At 19.4% G+C, this 24,928-nt stretch overlaps 3 protein-coding genes across 3 annotated transcripts; all 3 read left to right on the top strand.

The window, feature by feature from the left end:
* Nucleotides 1-549: 549 nt before the first annotated feature.
* Nucleotides 550-3,907, top strand: Bm18179 (Uncharacterized protein; the record flags this gene model as incomplete). Its single annotated transcript, XM_043082235.1, has 6 exons — nucleotides 550-618; nucleotides 1,198-1,277; nucleotides 1,415-1,548; nucleotides 1,794-1,934; nucleotides 2,512-2,681; nucleotides 3,764-3,907. 6 exons carry the CDS (start codon nucleotides 550-552, stop codon nucleotides 3,905-3,907), a joined length of 738 nt encoding a protein of 245 aa, XP_042938169.1.
* Nucleotides 3,908-4,238: 331 nt separating this feature from the next.
* On the top strand, nucleotides 4,239-9,035 carry Bm11697 (Uncharacterized protein; the record flags this gene model as incomplete). Its single annotated transcript, XM_043082234.1, has 8 exons — nucleotides 4,239-4,332; nucleotides 4,834-4,960; nucleotides 6,163-6,256; nucleotides 6,357-6,504; nucleotides 6,862-6,978; nucleotides 7,400-7,655; nucleotides 8,158-8,372; nucleotides 9,025-9,035. 8 exons carry the CDS (start codon nucleotides 4,239-4,241, stop codon nucleotides 9,033-9,035), a joined length of 1,062 nt encoding a protein of 353 aa, XP_042938168.1.
* A 7,431-nt stretch (nucleotides 9,036-16,466) lies between these two features.
* On the top strand, nucleotides 16,467-24,180 carry Bm1575 (Uncharacterized protein; the record flags this gene model as incomplete). Its single annotated transcript, XM_043082233.1, has 10 exons — nucleotides 16,467-16,541; nucleotides 17,384-17,539; nucleotides 17,999-18,061; nucleotides 18,656-18,759; nucleotides 19,065-19,211; nucleotides 19,542-19,701; nucleotides 19,915-20,056; nucleotides 20,618-20,777; nucleotides 21,076-21,254; nucleotides 23,933-24,180. 10 exons carry the CDS (start codon nucleotides 16,467-16,469, stop codon nucleotides 24,178-24,180), a joined length of 1,434 nt encoding a protein of 477 aa, XP_042938167.1.
* Nucleotides 24,181-24,928: the final 748 nt, after the last annotated feature.

The following is a 24,928-nucleotide window of genomic DNA, read 5'->3' as shown; positions in this document are numbered from 1 at the left end:
GTGCACTTTTCAAAAGCATAATTGTTTGGAACGAAGAAATGTAAGTTTTTAATGATTAATTAAAAATATAAATTTTAAAATGGTATTAAATTCATTTGAAAAAAATAAATTTAATTAGGAAATTTATCAATTAATACATATTTATTATATTTAACTAAATTATTAATCTAGCAAAAAAAAAAGAAAAACTAAATTTCAATTTAAATTTTAATCAAATTTCTTCTCTACTATAGAATTAAGAAATTTATCTAATAACACATATTTATTATGTTTAGCTAAATTATCAATGATATTTTTCAAAAAAAAAAGTTAATTATAATTTTAATTATAATTAAAATTTTTCCCATATTATAGATTAATAGATTTCAATCTATTGAAATAGATTTATTATGCTAAAAATTCATTTATTAAAAGTTAATTAAAATATTATTCATTGATAATTATTATTTTTAATTTACATTAGTTTGTATTAATTTAAATTTATATATAAGTTTAAATGATTTAAAATTTTTTAAGGATGAAGCTAACGCATCATTTTTATATGCTTTAATGGCTTGCAATGAATCATCGATGATTGCATCATCTGCTGAGGAACAAAATGAAAAACCACTAATTGATGTAAAATTTATTGTTTCTATTTTAAAATTAATTTAATTTAATTTAATTAATCATTTAAGGATAAAATAATTCGGTAAAGTTTTTTTTCAATAAATATAATTATAAATAATTTGATTAAATGATTTTAATATTTCAATTTTAACACTTTAATTAGTATAATTTGAAGCAATTTAATTATTCCAATATATTAAGAATGGATTAATTGGGAAAAATTTTTTATGATAATATAATTGTAAATAATTTAATTGATTGAATGGTTGATCGGTTGATTGATTGATTGATTAATTGATTGATTGATTGAATGGTTGATCGATTCTAACTTCACTAATTGGTTTTAATACTTCAATTTTAACACTTTAATTAGTATAATTTAAAGGAATTTAATTTATTTCAATATATCTAGAATGGATTAACTTGGAAAAATTTTTTATGAAAATATAATTGTAAATAATTTGTTTGAGTGATTGACTGATTGTAATAATTCAAATATTTATGCTTTAATATCCATAATTTAATTAATATAACTGTAATTTTAATTAATTTCACAAATTAATTGTTTATTTCGAAAATTAAATTTAGGAAGAAATTATTTGTCCAAAATTTAAAAATTGTAATGGTATACGACGACCTGTATGTGATAGCAATGGTAATTGGCATCGGTTAGTTTTTTTTTTTTTTTTTAATTTTCATTTGAGAATAATAATAATAAATTCAAATATAAATAATAAATTCTTTTTTTAAATTTTAAATTCAAATTTCATTTTTTTTTTTTTTAAAAAAAATATTTTATTTGCAGAAATCATTGTACCTTTTTGCATGCACAATGCATTGCTGCAAAACGTGGACAATGTCTAACAATAGCTGATGAAAAATGGTGCTCAGTTAGTGATGAGAAACGTAAAGAAAAGAAAACACTTCAAAATTCAAAAAGTTTTTCCATTTTTTTTTAAATTAATAAAATTTAAATTTTTTTTTAAATTAAAAATTAAAACGAAAAAGAAAAAAGAGAAAATTTCAACAATTTAAATTCAATCTTTTTTCTTCTTACATTCATTTATAAAATGAAATATTAATGTATTTTAAAATTAGATTTCAATTAAATATGTAATTCCACCTTGTTTTTAATTTTTTTTTCTTTATTTACGTGAAAATTTTACGTGGAAATATATTTTTAGTGTCACGTCGTTGTTATCGTCAATGTTCAAAAAATCTTGCCTATGAACCAATATGTGCAACAACTTTTGTGACATATCCTAATCGTTGTTTATTTTTAAATGCAAAATGTCGTGATAAAAACTTGGAACAATTATATTATGGTTAATTTAATCCTTTTTTTTTAAAAAAAAATATTTAAAAATAAAAAATTTATACAATTTAAATAATTTAAATATATTTAATTTTGTATTAAAAAGAAAATACTAAAAGGAAAAAATCTTTTTTTGTTTTCATTCATTAATATTTTAATAGTTTTGAGCTTTTTTTTGCTATAAATTTAATTTATTTTACTTTTTAATTATATATCTTTTTTTAAATGAATAATTTATACAATTTAAATATTTGATAATTAGTAAAAATTCTTTTCTTTATTTTATGGAAATAAATAATTTAAACAAAAAAAAAATTTTCTTTTTTTGCTAATAAATAATATTTTCCAATAATTTTTCATTTTTCTCTTTTTTTTTGTTTGTTGTTAAGTATATTTCTACTAACGTTTTTTTTATTTTTCTTTTCTTTTAATTTTGACAAATTAAAATTTTCTTTTTTCTCTTTTTTTTATTATTGTAATCTTTTATTAATACCAATTTTTCTTCTTTTTTTTTTTTTTTTTTTTGTTTTAATTAGTTTGTTTGTTTGTTTTCTGTTCATTAATTAAATTAATTATTAAATGCACAGGTGAATGCCGTGATTGTTTAATTTCAAATTGCAATAAAATAATGGATGAGAATGAATTGGATTCAAATTTTGTTTGTGATCAAGCTGGAAATACAAAGAGAAAATGCGAATTTGAAATGCTACGATGCATTTATGAACGAAAATTTGGTTATAATATTACCATCGCATATGTTAATTTTTCTTTTTCTTTTTTGATTTAAAATTTTGAATTAATTAAGAAATTTAAAAAACAAATTAAATTGCTAAGAAAGGAGGGAGAGAGAGGGAGAGAGAGAGAGAGAAAAGGAAGGAATGGGAAAAAGTAAAGAGGGAAAAATGAAGAATGTTAAAAGTATTGTAAATTGATGTTTAATTAAATTTTGCGTAAAGGTATTTATTGAATGAAGTAATTACTTGAAGTAAGTAAGTATATAATAATTAAAGTAAGTATGTAATAATTAATGAAGTGAATATATATTATAATTAAAATGAAAGGGTTTATTTTGAAAAAGAAAAGTAAAAGAAAGTAATTATTTAATGAAATTTAAATTAAATTAATACAATGATATAGCAAGAAGTAATTAGTATTCAATAAGTGAAATGGAAAAGTTTATTTTGAAAAAGAAAAGTAAACAGTTGTAAATTTAGAGTGAATTATTTGATGAAATTTAAATTAAATTAATATAGTGATATAAAGAGGAAGTAATTAGCGAAAATTATAATTAAAATAGAAAGGCTCTCTTTTTTTTTGAAAAAGAAAAATAAATGATTGTAAATTTAAAATAAATTATTTAAAGAAATTTAAATTAAACAAATGCAATATAAGTGATGCAAGAAAATATGCAATTATTGCAATTTATATATTTATAAAGAATGATAATCCTGAAATTATGTGAAATTTTTAGTGTGTAATAAAGTTTTGATTAATTAATAATCCTTTTAAACAATGAATAATTTTTCTTATTAACTTAACAAATTTTATTAATTTATCTATTAATTATTAAAAAAGAAAAACAAATTTTAGAGGAAGAAAATTTCTAATTAACTAATTAATGATTTTATCAAAATATTGCTTTTCTTTTTTGAAATACTAACTTCGTACTTAATTTATAAACAATAGTCTTAAATTTATTTCATATATTTTAATATTCCATATCCATTAAATAGTATAGTAATTATTATAAAAATTTTTACTAAAAAAAAAGTTGAATTAATTAAAATTTTAAATTTGAAAAGAGACAAAAAAGAAAAGGAAAAAAATAAAATTTTATAGATGGGACGATGTTGTCCAACTGAAGATTCATGCATGCAATCGTTTGGTGACAAAGTTCAGCTGAAATCGCAGGGGTCACCAGTTTGCGATTCGCATAATGTCACACATTCAAGTCGTTGTCTCTTTGAAGTTTGTATAAAATAGCTTTGACAATCATAAATTAATTTAATTCTTTTTTTTTTTTGATAATTTTAGTTTCGATAAATTTTGATAATTTTAAATTAATTAATTAATTTGATATTTTTATTGAATCAATTGAAAAAGAATTTGAAATTTTTTCAAATTGTTTCTTTAATTTTTTAATAAATTCATGAATGAATATTATGAATTTAATTGTGGAACATTTTATTAGTACTATTATTTTTGAGAATTTTTTTTTTTTTACATCTTTTTTATTCTGTTTTTTTATCTGAAATTTATAAAATTTTTTTAACTTTTGTTTATGAATATAATTTTGTAGGTGCATAAATGTCGAATGGAAAAAATTGAACATCTTAAGTTGACATTATTAAATGAAAATGGTAGCTGTTCTGATACATCTATTGTAAATGTTGATAAATTATCACAAGGTATTATTTATTTTATCAGTGATATAATCATAAATGATAATAATAATTAATTTATGTTAGTAGTAATAAAATATTAACTGATAAAAGATAATTTATGCAATTTTTATATTTAAGCAATTATTTTAAGCATTATCAAACTGAATTCCTTTATCAGTGATATAATCATAAACGATAATAATAGCTAGTTTATATTAATAGTGATAAAATATTAAGTAATAAAGATAATTCATGCAATTTTTTCATTTTAGCAATTATTTTAACCATTATCAAATTGATTTTTTTATCAGTGATATAATCATAAATGATAATAACAATCAATTTTGTACTATTAATGATAAAATATTAAATATTAGAAAATTATTTATGAAATTTTTGCACTTCAATAATTATTTTAATCATTGTTAAGCTAATTTCCTATTTTTTTTCAGTAAAAAAAAAAAAAAAAAAGAAAGAAAAATTTTTTTCTCATTTAAAATTTCATTAAATTAAATTAAATTACAGATATAAATGAATCAATGAATTGTAAAAAGGATATTGAATGTGATACAAATTATGAACCAATTTGTGGTACAGATGGAATAACATATGTTAATCGATGTCGTTTAATGAAAACGCGATGTTTTAATAAGTTTAATTTATTTCATTTATTATTTTTTATTAAATTATTTTATTAAAAAAAGAGAAAAATTAAATAGAATAAAAAATTTTGAAATTAATAAAAGATTATTGATGCATAAATATAAAATAATTTTGTATCTCTTTTATTTTTTATTTTTTTAAATATTTTAAAATAATAATTTTTAATATTTCTAAAAGAATAATATTTATGTATAATATTTTATGTATAATATTTTAAAATAATAATAATATGTATTTCTTTCTTTCTTTCAAGCTTTTCTCTCTCTCTCTCTCTCTCTCTCTTTGTTATTCTTTCCCTTTCTTTTTCATATTTTTTGTCTACAATTTGCAGAAAAAAAATAGTGAAATTTGAAATGTAAAACTTGAAATATCTCTAATATTACAATATTTAAGAATAAATATTTTTTTTTTGCAATAAAGATTTTCAATTAAATTTTACTAAATGTTTAATAATTTTAATTGAATTTTTTATAAGAATTATAAAAGCTATATGAAAATCATTTTAAATTAAATATAATTGTGCGAGTCATTTCATTTCATTATAGAAATTATTTTTATCACTACTTTTTGTATTATTTGTCTATTTATTATTAAATATTACTATATATATTATTAATGTTATTAATTAAATATTTATATTTTTTTGTATTCATTTATTATTACTAACATTACTAAATATATATTATTAAATTAGTTAATTAATTATTAAATATTTATATTTATTTATTTTTAAATATTATTATATATATTATTAGTGTTATTAATTAAATATTTGTATTTTTTGTGTTTATTTATTATTATTATTATTATTATTATTATTATTATTATTATTATCATTATTATTATTATTATTATTATTATTATTATTATTATTATTATTATTATTATTATTATTATTATTATTATTATTATTATTATTATTATTATTATTATTATTATTATTATTATTATTATTATTATTATTATTATTATTTTATTATTATTATTATTATATTATTATTATTATTAATTATTATTATTATTAATATTATGTATTATTATTATTATTATTATTATCTATTATTATTATTATTATTATTATTATTATTATATATATACTATTATTATATCGTTTGTATTCATTTATTATTAAACATTATTAAATATTTAATTAATTGATTAATTAATTAACTTATTTATTCATTTTTATAGAACATTATTAGCAGCATATAATGGTGAGTGTTGTACAAATCGATGTGAACAGCATTGGGCACCTGTATGTGATAATCGCAATATTACACATTTAGTAAGTTAATAAATCAAATTTTAAATTTAATATTTCGTTCATTTTTCAAATTAATAAATTATTAAAATTTGCATATGCAAATTTTAATTATTATTTGCAGAATTTATGCATGTTCAATGTGCAAAATTGCATTGCTACACGAAGTGTTGGTGAATCATTGCATATTGTTAGTTATGCAGCATGCACGAATGATGCATGCAACATGCAATGCAAACCAAATATTTATCAACCTGTTTGCGCTTCAAATGGTTATTTGAAATTTTTAGAAAATTAAGTTATATTTTGCGAACAAAAAAAGAAAAAAAAGGAAAACAGCAAGAACAAAAACAAAAGTTTTTCTTTTTTTTAATTACTAATTTAATTGTAAATTTTGTTAATTTAATTTTTATTTGTTAATTTAGTCATTTTCAATTAATTTAATCATTTTTTTTTTTGGAAAAAATACACTAAAATGTATGAAAATATTAAATGAAAAGCAAAAATTTTTATTTCCGATAATAAGAAATATTGATTTTTTCTTTTGTTTTATTGATAAGCAATGATAACAAAATGATAATTTCTTATTAAAATATATTAATGATAAATTATTGATAATTATTTTATAGGTATAACATATCAAAGTGAATGTGAATTAAATAATGTAATTTGTGAACTAAATATGCAAAATAATCAATGGAATTGGATGAGAAATATTGAAACAAAACTGGAACTTGACTATATAGGTTAAAGAAATAATTATATATTATTTCGTTCAATTTAAATAACCAAAACTATTAATAATTTTTCAAAAAAAAAAAAAAAGAAATCAGAAAATATAAGGAAAGAAAATAAAACAGCACAAAATAAATATGTCAAATATTATCTCCGTTTTTTCATGAAATTACTATTGTTAGAATTTTTAATTGAAATATATCAATTGTTTAAATGTTTGACATTTTCAAAAAAGAAAAAAAAAATTTAATATTTGATATAAATATTTTAATAATGTATTATTCGCTGAAATTGTTAATAATTTAACAATTTTAACATATATTTTTCTATAGGAAAAAGGGAAAAAATGTATAATTATGTATAATATTTAAGTTCAAAATTTTCTTTTTTTTTTTTTCAACATTTTAAAATAATGTAAAAAAATGTTTTTAGGTGAATGTTGTGAGGAAACTACTGGAAAATGTGATGAGAATGATAATTTGTCACCAATTTGTGATAGCGAAGGTCACACGCATAATAATGTTTGTGATTATGAACGAATGGCATGTCTTTCACAGAGACGTTTTCAAACAAATTTAACAATTCGATATTGGGATGAATGTTGCATAGATGACTGTCAACGTGAGCAAACACAAATGCCACTTTGTGATAATACACAAACAACGCATGAAAATTGGTGCAAATTTAGGTATCCACGTGTTAGTTAAATTATGAAATTATCAAATTTTAAGTTATTATATATATAACAATTGGATTATATATGTTAAATAAATTTTGGACTTTTTTTGTAGATTTTGTTTCTTTCTAAACTTAATTTATATGTTAATTATATATATATTTTTTATAATTTATAGAATTTTTTATATCATTACTGCTTCATATTATTATTATTATTATTATTATTATTATATTATTATTATTATTATTATTATTATTATTATTATTATTAATTAGTATTATCATCATTTATTACTGTTATTATTAATAACTATTATTATTACAAGAATGATATTGTGGAAATGTTTGGAAATTTATTTGTTATTGATTGCATCTAATTTTGTTGCATATCCTTTTGTCTAAAACTGAAACATTCCTATGTTTTTCTATGAAAAAAAAAAGGAATTTCTTTTCCTTCTCTTTTTTGTTTTCATGAAAAAAATTTTAGGAAGTATTAAAAAAATAATTTATAGATTAGCACAATGTGAATCACATCGTCGCTTCAAACGTACACTTCAATTAGCATATATTGGTGAATGTTGTATGATATCAAACGATGATAATTGCACTGATAATAATTCAATTTGTGATACTGATGGAGTAACACATCGTAATTTGTGTACTTTTCGAAATAAACAATGCATAATAAAACGAACAGAACAGAAATTAATTAACATTGCTTATTATGGTAAGTTTTTTAAGCATTTTGAAAAAAAAAAAAAAACGAGAAAAAAAGAATGTTAATGTTAATATTAAAAAAGAATTTACTTATTATTTGCATATAATATACAAAAATATTATATTTGTATATTTATTCATTTATTAAAAGTATTTTTATTCAACTCTTTATTCATTTGAATTCATTCAATTATTAATTAATAATTGAATTATTTTATACAAAAGTATTTATTTTATTATTACAAAATGAAAAATATTGTTTTTGATAAATTTCTGGTGATTGCTGCTCAACTGATATTAACTGCAACAATAACTGGCAACCAGTATGTGATCAACAAGGAATAATATATCCTAATCAATGCTATTTCAATTCAAAAAAATGCTTTCTTGAAAAAACGTTTGTTAATTTTTTGTTTTCTTATCTAAAAATTTTAAATCGTTAATAAATATTTGATTAAAAAGAAAAAATGCTTTCTAGGAAAAATTTTTTTTATTTTTTTCTTATATTAATTTTTAAATTATTAATGTGTTTTTACCTTTTTTTTCCTCTGGTTCTCAAGAATTTAAATTTTGAAATTGAGAATTTTTGAAGGTCTTGAAAATTCATAAAATAAAGTAATATATAATTGATTATGTGTTAGTTTTTTAAACCAAAATTTCAGAAATAATGTGACACTATTGCTCGCTAAATGTCAATCAAATGTACAATCGGAATTTTTTAGTACTTCAATGACAAATCGATTATAATATTTTTGTTGAGATGAACTGTTTTTTTTGGAATTTTTCTCTTTTCTTTTTTGTTAATATTTGTCGAATAATTTATTTGATTAGTAGAAATTCCTATTAATTTTATTTTTTTGAATTTGAAATATTGCAATAATTTATATGAAATATTATTACTCATTAATTGCTTGGAATATTTCGTTTTTGTTTTTGTTTTTTTAAATCTTGTTTTGTAAATAAACACCTGAAAAATGTTTAGCAATATACAATACAAATTTTATTCGAGAAAAAAATTTTTCTTTCTTTGTTAGTTTTGATAACAATTGTTTTAAATGCTTTAATTGGAAGACTTCAATTATATTTAACTTTTTAATTAAAAATTTTTTCGTTTTTGATTAAATTACAAATCATTGTTCCATTATATATTTTAATTATTATCTTAACTTTCCAGCGTTACATAAAAAATGATATAAAATCAATAATAGCAAATAAAATACTATAATAACTGTTTGTTTATTTAAATTTTTCTTTTTTAATTGATAAGATTTTTTTCTGTTACAAAAAAATAGTTTTTCTTTCAAAAAAAGAATTCTTTTTTTCCATTCGCTAATTATTATCTATATTTTTCACTTAATCTTTTTTTCTTTAATTTCTTTTTATATTCTTGATTGAATTTTTTCAAAAAAATCTCCAAAAAATTTTTTAATTCCAAAAACAAAGAAAACAGAAATGGAAATATTCAATACAATTTTAAATATCACCCAAAGTAAACAGTAATTTACAAACAAAAGTCATAGTAAGTACAAAAAAAAATTTTTTTACTTAGTATAATTAATTCGAATAAATGAAAAAATTTAATAATTAATTAGCGCTTGTGATTTGACTACCTGTGATTTTATTTTATTCTATTGTGCTTTAAATTGTATTGAAACCTAAATTAATCTAACCAAATAAATAACCTTTTCTAATTTTAGTAAAATTTTACCTAATTACAATTATACCTCTCTAATATATTTTTGCCCAAATTAATTAATATAATATTTACCTAATTTTTTACAAATGATTTGTATTCCTAGACAATTGCTACGAAAAAAAATTTAATACGAAGAAAAAAGTAGAAGGAATTCAATTTAGAAAAAAAAAAAAGGGGGAAAATACCATTAGATTAAAAGATAAAAGAAAAAAAAATGGGAAATATTAGTTAGGAATGTTAATCAGTTCAGTATGATATGATAAAAACAAAAATGTTTGATAAGAAAATTAAGCATGATAAATGATTAATTATAATTGCAAATAAACAGATAACACATAGAAATTTATTCTTCCTTTCTCATCAATAAAATACCAAAAAATTTCGCATCAAAATTAAATGAAAATTCAAATAATTTACGAAATGATTGTATAATTTGAAAATTTAAATATAATTAAATGTATTTTATAATAATTGCATTAAAAAATTCAAATTTTTTTTCACTTACATTAATTTGTTTTTTGTTTTTTTTTTTTTTGTTCTCATTGAATAAATATTTTTGAAATTCAGTTAAATTTTTTTCATTGTTTTCTTTGACTTATAATAATTGTATGAAAACTTTAATAAAAAGACTTTTTTTTTAACTGGAATAATTAACAGAATATTAAATTCTAATTTTAAACTTTGTTTTAAATTTAATTTTCAATAAATAAAATATTCTGTCATTAGCTAGCAATATGATAAACGAATTAAATTATTAAATATATATTTAAAAAAAAAAAGATAGTTTACAAAATTTATATTAATCATTTAATTAAATTTGTTTATCATTTAATTAAATTTGTTTATAATTTAGCTTTATTTATCATTTAATTAAATTTATCATGTATATATGTGATAATTGCATTTTCCCGAATTTTTCTCATACCTAAAAAATCATTTAAAGATTAAATTTATTTATTAAATTATAAAAAAAAAAACTAGCAAATATTGCTTGATTTCACTCAAATTATCTTTCTTATCAATCATAGCACAATATTTATTCATTCTTATCATTTCTTATCATCTAAATACTTTTCATTCCTTTTCATACAATTATTACTAAAATTTAATAAGTTAATAAACAACAACAAAAAAAAAGAAAAATAATTATTTTTTGATTAATTGATAACAAAATATCATTAATTTTCACTCATAATCAATTTATCATTCTTTGCTTTATCGCCCATTTTCTCTCATTTCACTACTATCAATCAGTCATCTTTCATTTCATTCCTCTTCTTCACTCCTATTCATTCCTTGTTCCTCCTCTTCCTCTTCATTCCTCCTCTTTTCCTCCTACTCGTTCCTCTTCTTCCTCCCCTTTATTCCTCCTCTTCCTCCCCTTCATTCCTCTCCTCCCTCCTACTCGTTCCTCTTCTTCCTCCCCTTTATTCCTCTTCTTCCTCCCCTTCATTCCTCTCCTCCCTCCTACTCGTTCCTCTTCTTCCTCCCCTACTCGTTCCTCTTCTTCCTCCCCTTCATTCCTCTCCTTCCTCCTATTCATTCCTCATTCCTCTCTCTCCTTCCTCCCCTTCATTCCTCTTCTTCCTCCCCTTCATTCCTCTCCTTCCTCCTATTCATTCCTCATTCCTCCTCCTCCTATTTATTCCTCTCTCTTCTTCCTCCCCTTCATTCCTCTCCTCCCTCCTACTCGTTCCTCTTCTTCCTCCCCTTCATTCCTCTCCTCCCTCCTACTCGTTCCTCTTCTTCCTCCCCTTCATTCCTCTCCTCCCTCCTACTCGTTCCTCATTCCTCCTCCTCCTCCTTCTCCTTCATCACACAACCAATCAATCAATCAATCATTCATCTTAGCTAATAATCTTACCCTTTCCTCCTCTCTGCAACAGATTAATTATTGATTGTTGTTAGTGCTTGTTGATTTGCTACTAAGCTTCCACAGCTTATCTTTTCTTTTTTTTTGCTATTCTTTACTCTTTGTGCTTCAAGAATTTGCTAAATAACTTTCATTTTCCAATTTTCTACACTTTATTTTTTAGTATATCTTTCGTTACCTTTTTTTTTATTCTTGTTGTTGTTATTGTTTATTGTATTAGTAATTTAATTTGTTGATAATATTTTATCCTAATTTACAATTTATTTTAATCAACTGAATTTAATTCAATTAAATTGTTTAATTTTATCTTAGTTGAGTAATTTAAATGAAATTTTAATAAAAAAAATAAAGTAGAATAAGCAATGTAAAATTTTGATTATTATCAAAAAAAAAAAAAAATTTTTTTTTTTGTTTTCCTGAAATTTCTTGAAAGTGTTGTAAAAATATAGCAATTATTAGATGTAATAATGTAAAAAAGAAAAGATTATTGTAATATTTCAAGTTTAAACTATTTTAATTCATTGCTGTTAAATTTTTATTTAATTTCATTTAATTTTATCAATTCTCTATAATTTCATATTAATCTAATTACACTAATTTTCATTGCATTTAATTTTATTCAATTCAGTTTCATTTCATTTAATTAATTTTATTTAATTCAATTAAACAATGATTGATGTATTTATATTATTACTACATTTCTAATTCATATTCATATTTACAATCAGTTTAAATTTCAATATATTTCTCTGTGTTCTATTGATAATATAAATGCGCCGAAATTTTAGTTAGTTAGTAATATTCGTCCATAATTGCTTTCCTTTCTTTGTTTTGCATTGTCTTAAATCAAGTTTACAACCGGAAATACTTTCTAGAAATACGAACATATCGGCGAAGAGGAATGAGCGAGCGCTAATTGTTTAAAATGCGCTAATTGTCTTCTCTCTGCTTTCTCTGTCTTTACACATAGCTTTTTTACCTCATTTCTCTTTAATCTGCTAAAATTTAAAGCATTTATTTATATTTATTTCATTATGCCCCCTCACTCTTTCTCTTTTCCATTCTCTTTCTTTCTCAGTCTTCTCCTCTCTCTCTCTCTCTCTCTCTTTCATTTCCATATCACATTATTACTTTTACTAGTATTACTATTGATTATTATTATTATTACTATTACTGTTACCATTATTTATTATTATTATTATGACAAGTATTACCATGATTTATTGTTTGTTATTATTTATTATTATTATTGCTACCATTATTTATTATTATTATTATTATTATGAAAAGTATTACCATGATTTATTGTTTGTTATTATTTATTATTATTATTGCTACCATTATTTATTGTTTGTTATTATTTTATTATTATTATTGCTACCATTATTTATTGTTTGTTATTATTTATTATTATTATTATTATTATTATTATTATTATTATTATTATGAAAAGTATTACCATGATTTATTGTTTGTTATTATTTATTATTATTATTATTGCTACCATTATTTATTGTTTGTTATTATTTATTATTATTATTATTATTGCTACCATTATTTATTGTTTGTTATTATTTATTATTATTATTATTATTGCTACCATTATTTATTGTTTGTTATTATTTATTATTATTATTATTATTGCTACCATTATTTATTGTTTGTTATTATTTATTATTATTATTATTGCTACCATTATTTATTGTTTGTTATTATTTATTATTATTATTATTATTATTATTTATTATTTTTATTATTTATTATTATTATTATTGCTACCATTATTTATTGTTTGTTATTTTTATTATTTATTATTATTTATTATTATTATTATTGCTACCATTATTTATTGTTTGTTATTATTTATTATTATTATTATTATTGCTACCATTATTTATTGTTTGTTATTATTTATTATTATTATTATTATTGCTACCATTATTTATTGTTTGTTATTATTTATTATTATTATTATTATTATTTATTTGTTATTATTTATTATTTATTATTATTATTATTTATTATTATTATTATTATTATTATTATTAATTATTATTATTATTATTTATTATTATTATTATTATTATTATTTTATTATTTTATTTTTTATTATTATTATTATTATTATTAGTGTTACCGTTATCAATATTTATTATTATTATTTATTACTTATTACTACTATTATTTTGTTATTGTTATTATTATTACTATTATCATTGTTATTATTAATTTATTTCGAAGCTTACCTCGCATCATTTGATTAATTTTCTGAATTTTAAACTTTAAATTAAAATTGTTTGCTTGAACAATTATCGATGAATGTATTTCTTTAGTTGTGAAGGAAAAAAGGAAGAACAATTTTTTTTTTTTTGTCCTCTCTGATCAATGAAAGTGTATTGAAATGTAAAGTCATTTTGAGAATTTTCAATTTGAAATTGACTGCATAAATTTATATTTAATTTCTATTTTTTCTCCAACTTTTTTTTTTTTATGTTCATAGTATTCTTTTGCTTTTTTTTAATTTTTTCCTTCATTAGTGAATTTAATAAACATACAATTCAAAATATTTGATAATTTATTATATTTTTAAGTCTCCTTTTAAATTATTTTTCTATGAACATGTTCACCTATTTACTTATTTGTTTATTTGTTTATTTACTTATCTCTTTTTATTCAGTTAAATTTTAATAAACATACATTTTCCAAGCTATTCCAAATTCTTCGACTAGAATTTGGTAAATTTGAAAATTAAATCATTGTTCTTCTTTATTGGATTAGTAAAAGAAACAGTTATATTTTTAAAATGTTTATTTAAAAAGTGAAAATTCATTTTTTAGTTTTTTCTTTCTTTTTTTTAAATTTGTCATTAAAAGAGATAATAAAAACAAATTATGTTTCATTGCTTACTGAAATTTAATTTTAATGCTTCACTAGTAAAAATTTTCAATATAACATTTTATATTCTTTTTGTTTTTTTTTTTTTTTTTTTTTTTTTACTTTTTAATTTGCTATATTTATTGTTAATGAAATATTTTTTAAAATTAAAATTTATACAAATTAAAATAATTTTCTCTCTTCAATAAGATTTTAGTTAGAGAATATCATATAAAGAAGCAAAAAATTATTATTATTATCATTATCAAATGAAAATTTCTTATCATTTTTGAACCTTATGAACAGGTTTCTTAACCCAACCTTTTATCATTCTTTCTCTTTCCTCCCTCTCTCTCTCTCTCTCTCTCTCTCTCTCTCTCTTCCTCTCCCTTTCCTCTCTATCTCTGTCCTTCCCTCTCTCTCTCTCTTCTTCTTTTCCCCTATTACAATGGAAAAAGCACATCGATAATATTACTTGGACCAAATTTCTGAATCATTTTATTTCATCCAAACATATTTTAATTTCAACTAATCATCGACCATTTTATTTCTTTTCTTTTTTTTAAAAAAAAAAAGAAAAAATTAGAATTTAATTATTTTAAACGTTAAAATAAAACGAAATCGTAATAAATATAAAAAATAAAATTAATTAATTTGTCCTTAACCTTAATTTCAAATTCTCATAAAAATTTCAAATTTCATTCCTTTATGTTTAACTCATTTTCATTTCTTCTTCCTATTAGTTATCGTTAGCAATCAGTTAATTGCTTAATTAATAGTTTCTTTTTTTTTAAAAAAAAAAAATGGTATTGGAATTGATTTACTAATTAAATTAACTTATTTCATATATTTATTTTTACTTTACTTTGTATACTTTCATTTAATTAACTAGCATTAATTAAATTAATCTTTTTTCTTTTTTTTATCTTCATTATTTTATTTTTAAAAATTAATGTGATCTAAAGAATCGATCAAATTTAAAAAATTTTTCATTACTCTTTTTTTTTTTTTGTTTCATTTCATGCATTTATTAATTTGTTCAATTAATTTATTTCTCATCTTCATAATTTTCTTTAATTAATTATTATTTTGTCAACTTTCTTAGTTTCTTATCTTTTAAAAAGAAAAAATAAATAAACAATCCATTTGTATATTTATCACTTAATTAATTCATTAATTTATCTTTTTTTTTTCTTTGAAACGAAAATAAAGTTTTGCAGTACTTTTCCTTCTATTTACTCAATAATTTATTGCTTTTTCCCAATTCATTTATTATTTTTTTTTTTTGAGAGAGAGAGAGAGAGAAAACTCTTTTCATTTCTTTTAATTTTTTTTTTTTTAATTTTGTTTTTCTTTTGAAATGAAAACCATTTTAAAATATTATTTTTCATTTCTAAGACTTAAAAAAGAGCAAAAAATTTATTAAATTCAGTTTATCAAAAGTTTAGAATCAATCAACAAAATTTTTAAATTAAAAAAGAAATAAAATATTTGCTTAATTTCAAAAATTTATATTAAGGTTACAAGAAAAACAAAAAATGTTATTGATTCGAACAATAACTCTAATTGCCTTGGCAAATATTATTGCTGTATTAAGTAGTATTATACATACTACCAAAAAGTTTAATAATGATAATGATCAACAATTATCGATTGATCAGATGAAAGATGTTCGACAATCATTCTTAATTGGTGGTAAACATGACGTTGAGCAAATTGATAACACACAATTTGAGGTATTACTACTTATCACTATTATTTTTCTTATTTTATATGAAATTTTTATTTAAGAAAAAAAAAAAAATTTTTTTTCTCGATGTTAACTACGAGTCTATTTTACATTATAATTGATTATTTAATTTCATTACTTTAAAAAAAAAAAACAAAAAATTATGAATTCAGTTTAAAAAAAAAAAAAAAAATGTGTGATATTTGATAAATTTTCAATCTAATATACTTTAATCTAATATATCTTTATTAATAAATGAATTAAATGGAATAATTTGTTTTTTTTTTTTTTACTGTTTATTATTGTTTGTTTAGTTCTCTTAAGATTAAGTTAAATTAAATTGAAAAGTCAAATTGACAAGGTTAAGTTAAAAGTTAAAAAAAAAAAAGAATTTTACTGACAATATGTTATCTCTAAATTTTATCGTATCATTTTTTTTTGCAACATTAGTTTTATCTTATCATTCTTTCTACAATATCAGTTTGATCTTATCATTTTTTTTTTTTTTTGCAATATCAGTTTTGTTTTATTTTTTCACGGTATCAATTTTATTTTATCATTTTTTTTTTCTTAAGAAAAATTATGTTTTCAATAAGTGATAATATCATTTATCAAAAAAAAAAACAAAACTAGAAAATGATTATCATTGTATAATATTTATATTATTTAATATAGTAATGCATCATTGCATGTTATAAAATTATCAAATTACATCTGCAATTATAATTAGAAATAAAATTATCAATTATTTAATTTCTACCGTAATCAATTTCTATTCAGATTAAAAAGTATTGAAATGAATTTTTCCTTTTTTTTTTAAATAAATAAAAATAGAAAAAATACATATAGGATATGTCATGGCGTGCTGCAACTGAAATGAATCGTGCGTCAAATGACGCATATCACTGGATACCCGTGAAAGTTTTACGTGTGACGTCACAGGTAGTAGGTGGCGTCAAATATATCATTGATATTCTCGTGGCACAATCAAACTGTACCAAAAATGTTAGTATATTTTATAAATATTTCCTTTTTTATTTTTTATTTATTTGTTTATTATTTATTTATTTACTTATTTGTTTTTTTTTTTTTTTTCAAGAAATGAGAAGAAGAATTATTTAAAATTTGAAACACTATTTTTATTTCGTTTTCATTTATTATTTATTTTTTTTTTTTTTTTGATAAATAATTGAATATAAATTTAACTTTAAAAAAGCATTTATTTCTACATGATTACTATTTTATCAAAATTCAAAATGTTTTAAATATGTTTTTAAGTGATGGAAAAGTAATTTAATTTTTTATTGCTAACGACAAAGTTTTATTTTAATTTTAAAAAAAAAAATTATTGCAAAATATTTTCTGAGCTTAATTTTCAAAAGAATTTTTTAATCATTTTGAGATTATGGCTTTTTTTTTTTTTTTTTTTTTTTTGTTTTGAAATCTTATATAATGCAATTTCAGTCAGTTTCTCATAATGATATACGAATTTTGGGTTGTAAGAAAACTGAAAATTATGAACAACAAGTAAGTACTTCATTTTTAATATCTTTTTTTTATTACTGATAATAAAATACTTATTATTTAGGTGATATGATAAGTAATCAATGCAACAATAAGTAAATTAGATTTAGCATTCAATTTAAATGATCAATTAGCAACAATAGAAAATTTAATTAAGCAACATTATAAATGAAATTAAACTAATCAGTTTTGTTCCTTCTATCAAAATTAAATTTAATTAAAGCGAACAAACTTTTATTCCTTTCTTATTAAAATAAAATTTAAGCAAACTGACGAACTTTGTATAAAATTAATTGAGGGGAAGTAATTATGCAATATGATAAATAAAATTAAACTAACTTCTTTGAAGTTTATTTCTTCTTCTTTAATATTAAAATTAAATTTAAAATTAAACTAATGAATTTTATTTCTTCTTTGTAAATCTTAGAAGTAAACTTTATAGCTTTAATGAATTAGCATAAAATAGTTTCTGTATGTGCGTCATTTTAGTTTTTTCTTCCTTTTTTTCTTCGATTGTAAGAATTCTCATAGGAATTACATAGAAAATTAAAATTTTTCAAAAAAAAAAAACAAAACATTTTTCATTTTTTTTTTTAGGTTTGCAAATTTGAAATTTATCAAAGAGCATGGGAAAATGTTGAAGAAATAACAAATATTGGATGTGATAAGGAACATTTAGCTAATTCTGAACGTCAAATAGAGTAAGTTTATATGATAGAAATAGTAAAAGTTAAAAAGAAAAAAGAAAATTAAACTGATACTTTATAAATTTTTTTTTTTTAAAAAAAAAGGAAAAGAAATAAAATAAATTTTGAAACATTAAAGTATGAATGAGATTTAAACATTTGTAAACTAATTGCTTTTGTTATTTAATACAAAAAGAAAAAAAAAATGATTTTTGAAAAGTTTGAAAAATTTTGAAAGGTTAATTTAGTTTTATTATAATAAGAAAAAATTTTTTTTTCTTTAAATGACTTAAAAATATTAAATAAATTTTTTTTTTAAGGCCAAAAATTGTTACTGAAGGACATCGACTTCGTAATAATATGGATAAATTAGCCATAAAAGTTGGCCATCGACATTATGAGCCTACGCAAACAATTATGGAAAAAGATTTTACCTCGTGGAATTTATTTGGAAATTTCATTCAAGAGTGAAAAAATTTTTATAATTTTATTAAATAAATAAATTTGAAATGATAAGAATTTATATAATACATATTTTATTTTTTTTAAATACAAAGTGCTTTTAAATCCTTAAAAAAATGCTGTCGATAATTTTTTTTTCTTTTTGCATAATTAAATTGAAGTTAAAAAAATTTAATTTATGATAGGAAAAAAAAATTTTTTTTTTTTGTATTTTAGGTTTTTTATTTTGTATTATTTATGTTTATTTATATATTGTTTATATTTTTGTTTTTCATCACATTTTTTTTTTTTTTTGCTATTATTATTATTTATTATTATAATATATTCTTTTAAAGGTATAATCGTAAATATCGTAGCAAAAAGGAATTCTTAAAAAGATTTCGAATTTACAAACGAAATTTACGATTGGCAAAATTAATTCAAAAGAATGAAGAAGGTACAGCAATTTATGGTGAAACACCATACAGTGATATGACACAAGAAGAATTCAGAAAGGTTATTTTATTTTTGGATAAAATTTAAGAAATATATGTAATACTTATAATCATCATTTTTATTTTTTTAATAATAAAAATTTTTATTTTATGTATACAATTAATAATTATGTAATTGTTGATGGATAAATTTTAACATAATTAATAATTAAAAATCTATTAATTAAATTTAATTAATTAGCATAATGTATAATGAAATATTATATTTTAACAGATTATGTTACCATATAAATGGCCGTTGAATAAAAATAAGAAGCAATTAATTGATTTAACAAAATATGGTATTACTGATGATAAAATACCGGAATCATTTGATTGGCGTGATAAAGGTGTGGTAACAGAGGTTAAAAATCAAGGTTAGTTATTAAAATTAATTAAAATAATTAATGAAATAAATGTGAGGAATAATTAGATGAAATGAAAATACTTGAAGATACTTATGAACTTACTTAAAAAACTTAAATGGTTCCCTTTTTTTTTTTTTCTTTTTTTGAAGTATTATTTACCTAGAAATGGATTTTAAGTATTATTTATCTACAAATGGCTAAAAAATGGGAATAATTTTAAGAAAGAAAAAAAGAGAGAAAACACTTTATTGCATTATAATTTATTAAAGTATTGGCATAAAATGTATGCTTCACAAATTCAATCATTTGTTAATAAATGAAACTTAAATTTATTTTATTAGATTAATTAAAATTTAATTAATCTGTTATAAATAAACATGTCAATAAGTAAATAAGAATTAATTGTTTAAAAAAAGATGTATGATTAAGTTAGTAATATTAATAACTTAGTTCTTATTTACTTACTTATTTATTGATATTTTTTTCTTTTTCACTGTTGTAATTTAAAAAAGTTTTTCACATGCATTTTTTTGTTTTGTTTTTTGTTTATAATTTATAACTTTTATTTAGGTTCTTGTGGTAGTTGTTGGGCATTTTCGGTAACAGGTAATATCGAAGGTGCTTGGGCAATTAAGAAAGGTAAATTAATTTCTTTATCTGAGCAAGAATTAGTCGATTGTGATGTTATTGATCAAGGATGTAAAGGTGGTCTACCATTGAATGCCTACAAGTATGTTTGTTTATTTTTATTTTTTTTTTCAATTTATATAAATGTTTTGAAAAAAAAAAAAAAACTTTAATCTTATTTATTTCCTTTTTTTTTAAAAAATATAGAATACCAAAAAATAATATATGAGATGGAAGAAAAAAAAAAAAGAAGTCGAAAATAAAATTTATATTTGATAAAATTTATTGTAATTTCAATTTTGCTAATTTAATATTTTTATATTAGATAAAAAAAAAGAGAAAGGGAAGGAGAGAGAGAGGGAGAGGGAGAGGGAGAGAGAGAGAAAGAAATTTATTTACAGGGAAATAATTCGAATGGGTGGATTAGAATCTGAAAAAGATTATCCATACGATGGTTACGGTGAGAAATGTCATTTAGTGCGAAAGGATATTGCAGTTTATATAAATGATTCGGTGCAACTACCTGCTGATGAATTTAAAATTGCAGCATGGCTTACTAAAAAAGGTCCAATATCAATTGGTATGCTTTTGAAGAAGTTAATTAAACAAAAAATTTTTAATTATTTTTAAAATTTAAAAAAAAAATTAAAAAAGTAAAAATTAACTAATTTTTTAAAGAAATTAATCCATTAATATGTCTAATATACATAAAGTGTTTATGATTATTTAATAATTGTATTATTCTTTTTTTGAATTATTTTGAATTTTTTTTTTCTTTGAAAAATTAAATTTTATAATTAGTTAATTATTTTGACAGTTGATTGATCATTTTTTCTATTCTTATATCAAATTCTACTTTTGAAATTTCAAATTTGTAATCAACTTTTTGGAATTTGAAACAAAAAAAAAAAAAAAAGAACAGTTATCATGTGATAATATTAAAGTATAATTTGATAGAATAGAGCAGTAAATTTACTAAAAATTGTCAAATTGTCAAATGATTTATTGAATATACTTTTCCTTTTGCCTTTTAGAATAAATAATATAAAGTATCTCAGAATTGATATCGTTGAAAATGCAGTAAATTTCTCAATTCTATCATTTTTCATTTCAGTGATTCATTTGAACTGAACTCATTTAGAATAATCTGTGATCTTAAATTTTTCGCTTAAAATCATTTAAATCGCAAATCTGTAATCTTTGAACTTACATTTGAAAAGAGTTGAATCTTACTTTATGACATAGTGCATACAACACATACTTATGATATAATAGTGATAATAGGTAATGATAATAATAAACAAATAGTAAACGAATAATAATAACAGTAACAATATGATAATAAATAATAATAATAAATAAATAATAACAACAATAATAAACAAACAATAATAATAATAGTAATAATAATAAGAAGTCCCAGGTTTTATAATTTTGTTTTCTAATTTATTATTATTGTTATTGTTTATTCCCTGTATTTATATAATCTAAATCTTTATTGGATTCATTATTAGAAAAACCTTCCTTAATGTTATTTTTTTAAGTTCATAAGTGATTACAAGAAGAAAGTTTTATTATTATTATTATTGTTATTATTTATTATTATCATCATTATTATTATTATTATTACTATTGCTATTACTTATTTATTGGTAATTATCATTATTATTGCTATTACTATTACCATTATCATTATTATTAATTATTACCGGTACTATTATTGTTACTAATCATTGATTATAAAGCCTTTAAATATGTAGTACAAAACAGGATTATTATTACCTTAGAAAAAAAAATGATTGCAAAATAATTTAAACAACAATTTAAATAATTCTTAAATGACTGAATTAATGGTCGTTTTGTCACAGAAAAGCAATAACTAATTCTTGTAAAATTTAAATAATGCAAAATTGAATTGCCGTAGGGTAAGCGATGCCTATATTTGCATTATTTTAAATTTATTTAAATTCATTTTTTTTCATTAATTTATAAAGCTTCTTCCATTTTAAATTATTTTTTTTTTTTCTAAAAACTTTTTTCTCAATCTTTTCTTTCCTTTTTCTAAAACTCATTTTTTTTTTCTTTTTATTTGCTGGAATAGAAATAATTGATGAAAAAGATTTTGTTGAATGAAATAATATAATTTTTTTTAAAGTTTTGAACATTTCAATTTTTTTTTTTTTTTTTTTTGAAAGATAATTGAAGAATTTATTTCTTTTTTTAAATATAAGTATTTAAAACTTTAATGTACGATATCTATTGAAGTTTTTAATTATTTTATTGTTTGATTAGTGTAATATTTTAATAATATTATTGATTTTTAGTGTAAATATTTTTTTTATTTTTCTTTTATTGAAATTTTTAATTATATTTTATTGTTTGATTAGTGTAATATTTTAATAATATTATTGATTTTTAGTGTAAATAAATTCGATTATTTTTTTATTTTTTTGTTCTTACTATTGAACTTTTTACTAAGATAATAATTTTATTAACTCATTTAATTTTAAATAAAATGTAGTATAAATTTAATTTAATCAGTTATTCTCTTTATTTTCTCCATTTACTTTACTTCTACTATTTTTTTTTTTTTTTGTTTTATTTGTTCATACATATGTTCAATTATTGTTTTTTCTTCTAAAATCTTTTTTCCTTTCTTTTTTTACTTATTTACTGATTTGTTTTCATTTCATATTGTTATTTTCCTCGGGAATTTAGTTTGATTGTAATTTTAAAATTAGTCTAAATTTTTCTAAAAAGCTAAATTTTTATTGTTTACTAAATGGATATTGTCATTAAGGTATTTACAATTACATAAATACATGCGGTATTCGAATTTTATTTTTTTATTTTTTTTAACTTTAATTAATAACTTTTGGAAATTATAATTATTATGATTGATTAATATTGAACAATTATTAACTTTGCTAAATTTTTTTCTTTTGAGACGAAAGATTAAAAATGCAGAATTAAATTAAATGGAATTTTTTGAAATTAAAAACTTGTATACTAAAAATTCAGCTAATTAAAATTTTTTTAGCTAATTAAACGTTAATAACTTTTGACCACTATACATTATTAAAATTTAGTTCATATTAAATAATTTTTTTTGCCAATTTTTTTTTTGAGATGAAAGATTAAAAATGTAATATTAAATTGGTGATGAAAATTTTTTGAAACTAAATAAATTTTGAAATAAAAAACAAAAGGAAAAACTTAGTTCATTTTGAAATTTACTATAATTTTATGAAATTTCAGGTGTAAATGCTGGTCCACTGCAATTTTATCGACATGGAATTTCACATCCATGGAAAGCATTCTGTTCACCTTCGCATTTAAATCACGGTGTGCTAATTGTTGGCTATGGAAAAGAAGGAAATAAGCCTTATTGGATTATTAAAAATAGTTGGGGCCTAAAATGGGGTGAAAATGGCTATTATCGATTGTATCGAGGAAAAAATGTTTGCGGTGTTAAAGAAATGGCTACAACTGCTATTGTTCTGTGAAAAGGATAGATGAAAAATGCTTTTCTTTTCTTGTTTTGATGACATTTTCAATAAATTTTAATTAATTTCCCTCACCAATTATTATTATTATTATTATTATTAGTGGTAGTAGTAATAGTACTATTATTATTATTATTATTATCATTATTAGTCGTAGTAGTGGTACTATTATTATTACTATTATTGCTATTATTATTAGTGGTAGTAATAGTAATAGTACTGTTATTATTGTTATTGTTATTATTATTATCACTACTATTATTATTGGTGGTAGCAGTATAGTAGTACTATTATTATTTTTTTTTTTGGTAAAATTTTCAATAAGTTTTTTTTAAGTTAATTTCTTCCAACAATTATTACTAGTACTAGTATTCTTATTCTTATTATTATTATTATTACTATCTTTTTTTGATAAAATTTTTAATAAATCTTTTTTAAAATTAATTTCTTCCACTAGCTATTATTATTATTACGTTTTTTTTTTTTTTTTTTTTTTTTTTTGTTGAATTTTTTGTACATATATTTATTTATTTGATTTCTTTGTTTTCTAAATTTATTAAATTTATTCCTATGATTTGATATTTTATAATATTATACGCATTAATTTTATTTTAATCATTGATTTATTCATATATTCATTTACTTATTAATAATACAATCATTTTTTGTTTACATTTTAAGAACAAATAAAATGAAATTTCATCTTTATCTTTACCAAATTCAATCGTTTAATGTCCTTTTCTCAAAA

Source organism: Brugia malayi, assembly GCF_000002995.4.
Source record: "Brugia malayi strain FR3 genome assembly, contig: Bm_v4_Chr4_scaffold_001, whole genome shotgun sequence".
Lineage (NCBI taxonomy): Eukaryota > Metazoa > Nematoda > Chromadorea > Rhabditida > Onchocercidae > Brugia > Brugia malayi.
Note: the sequence above shows the minus strand (reverse complement) of the source record. Positions and strands in the feature narration are given on the sequence as shown.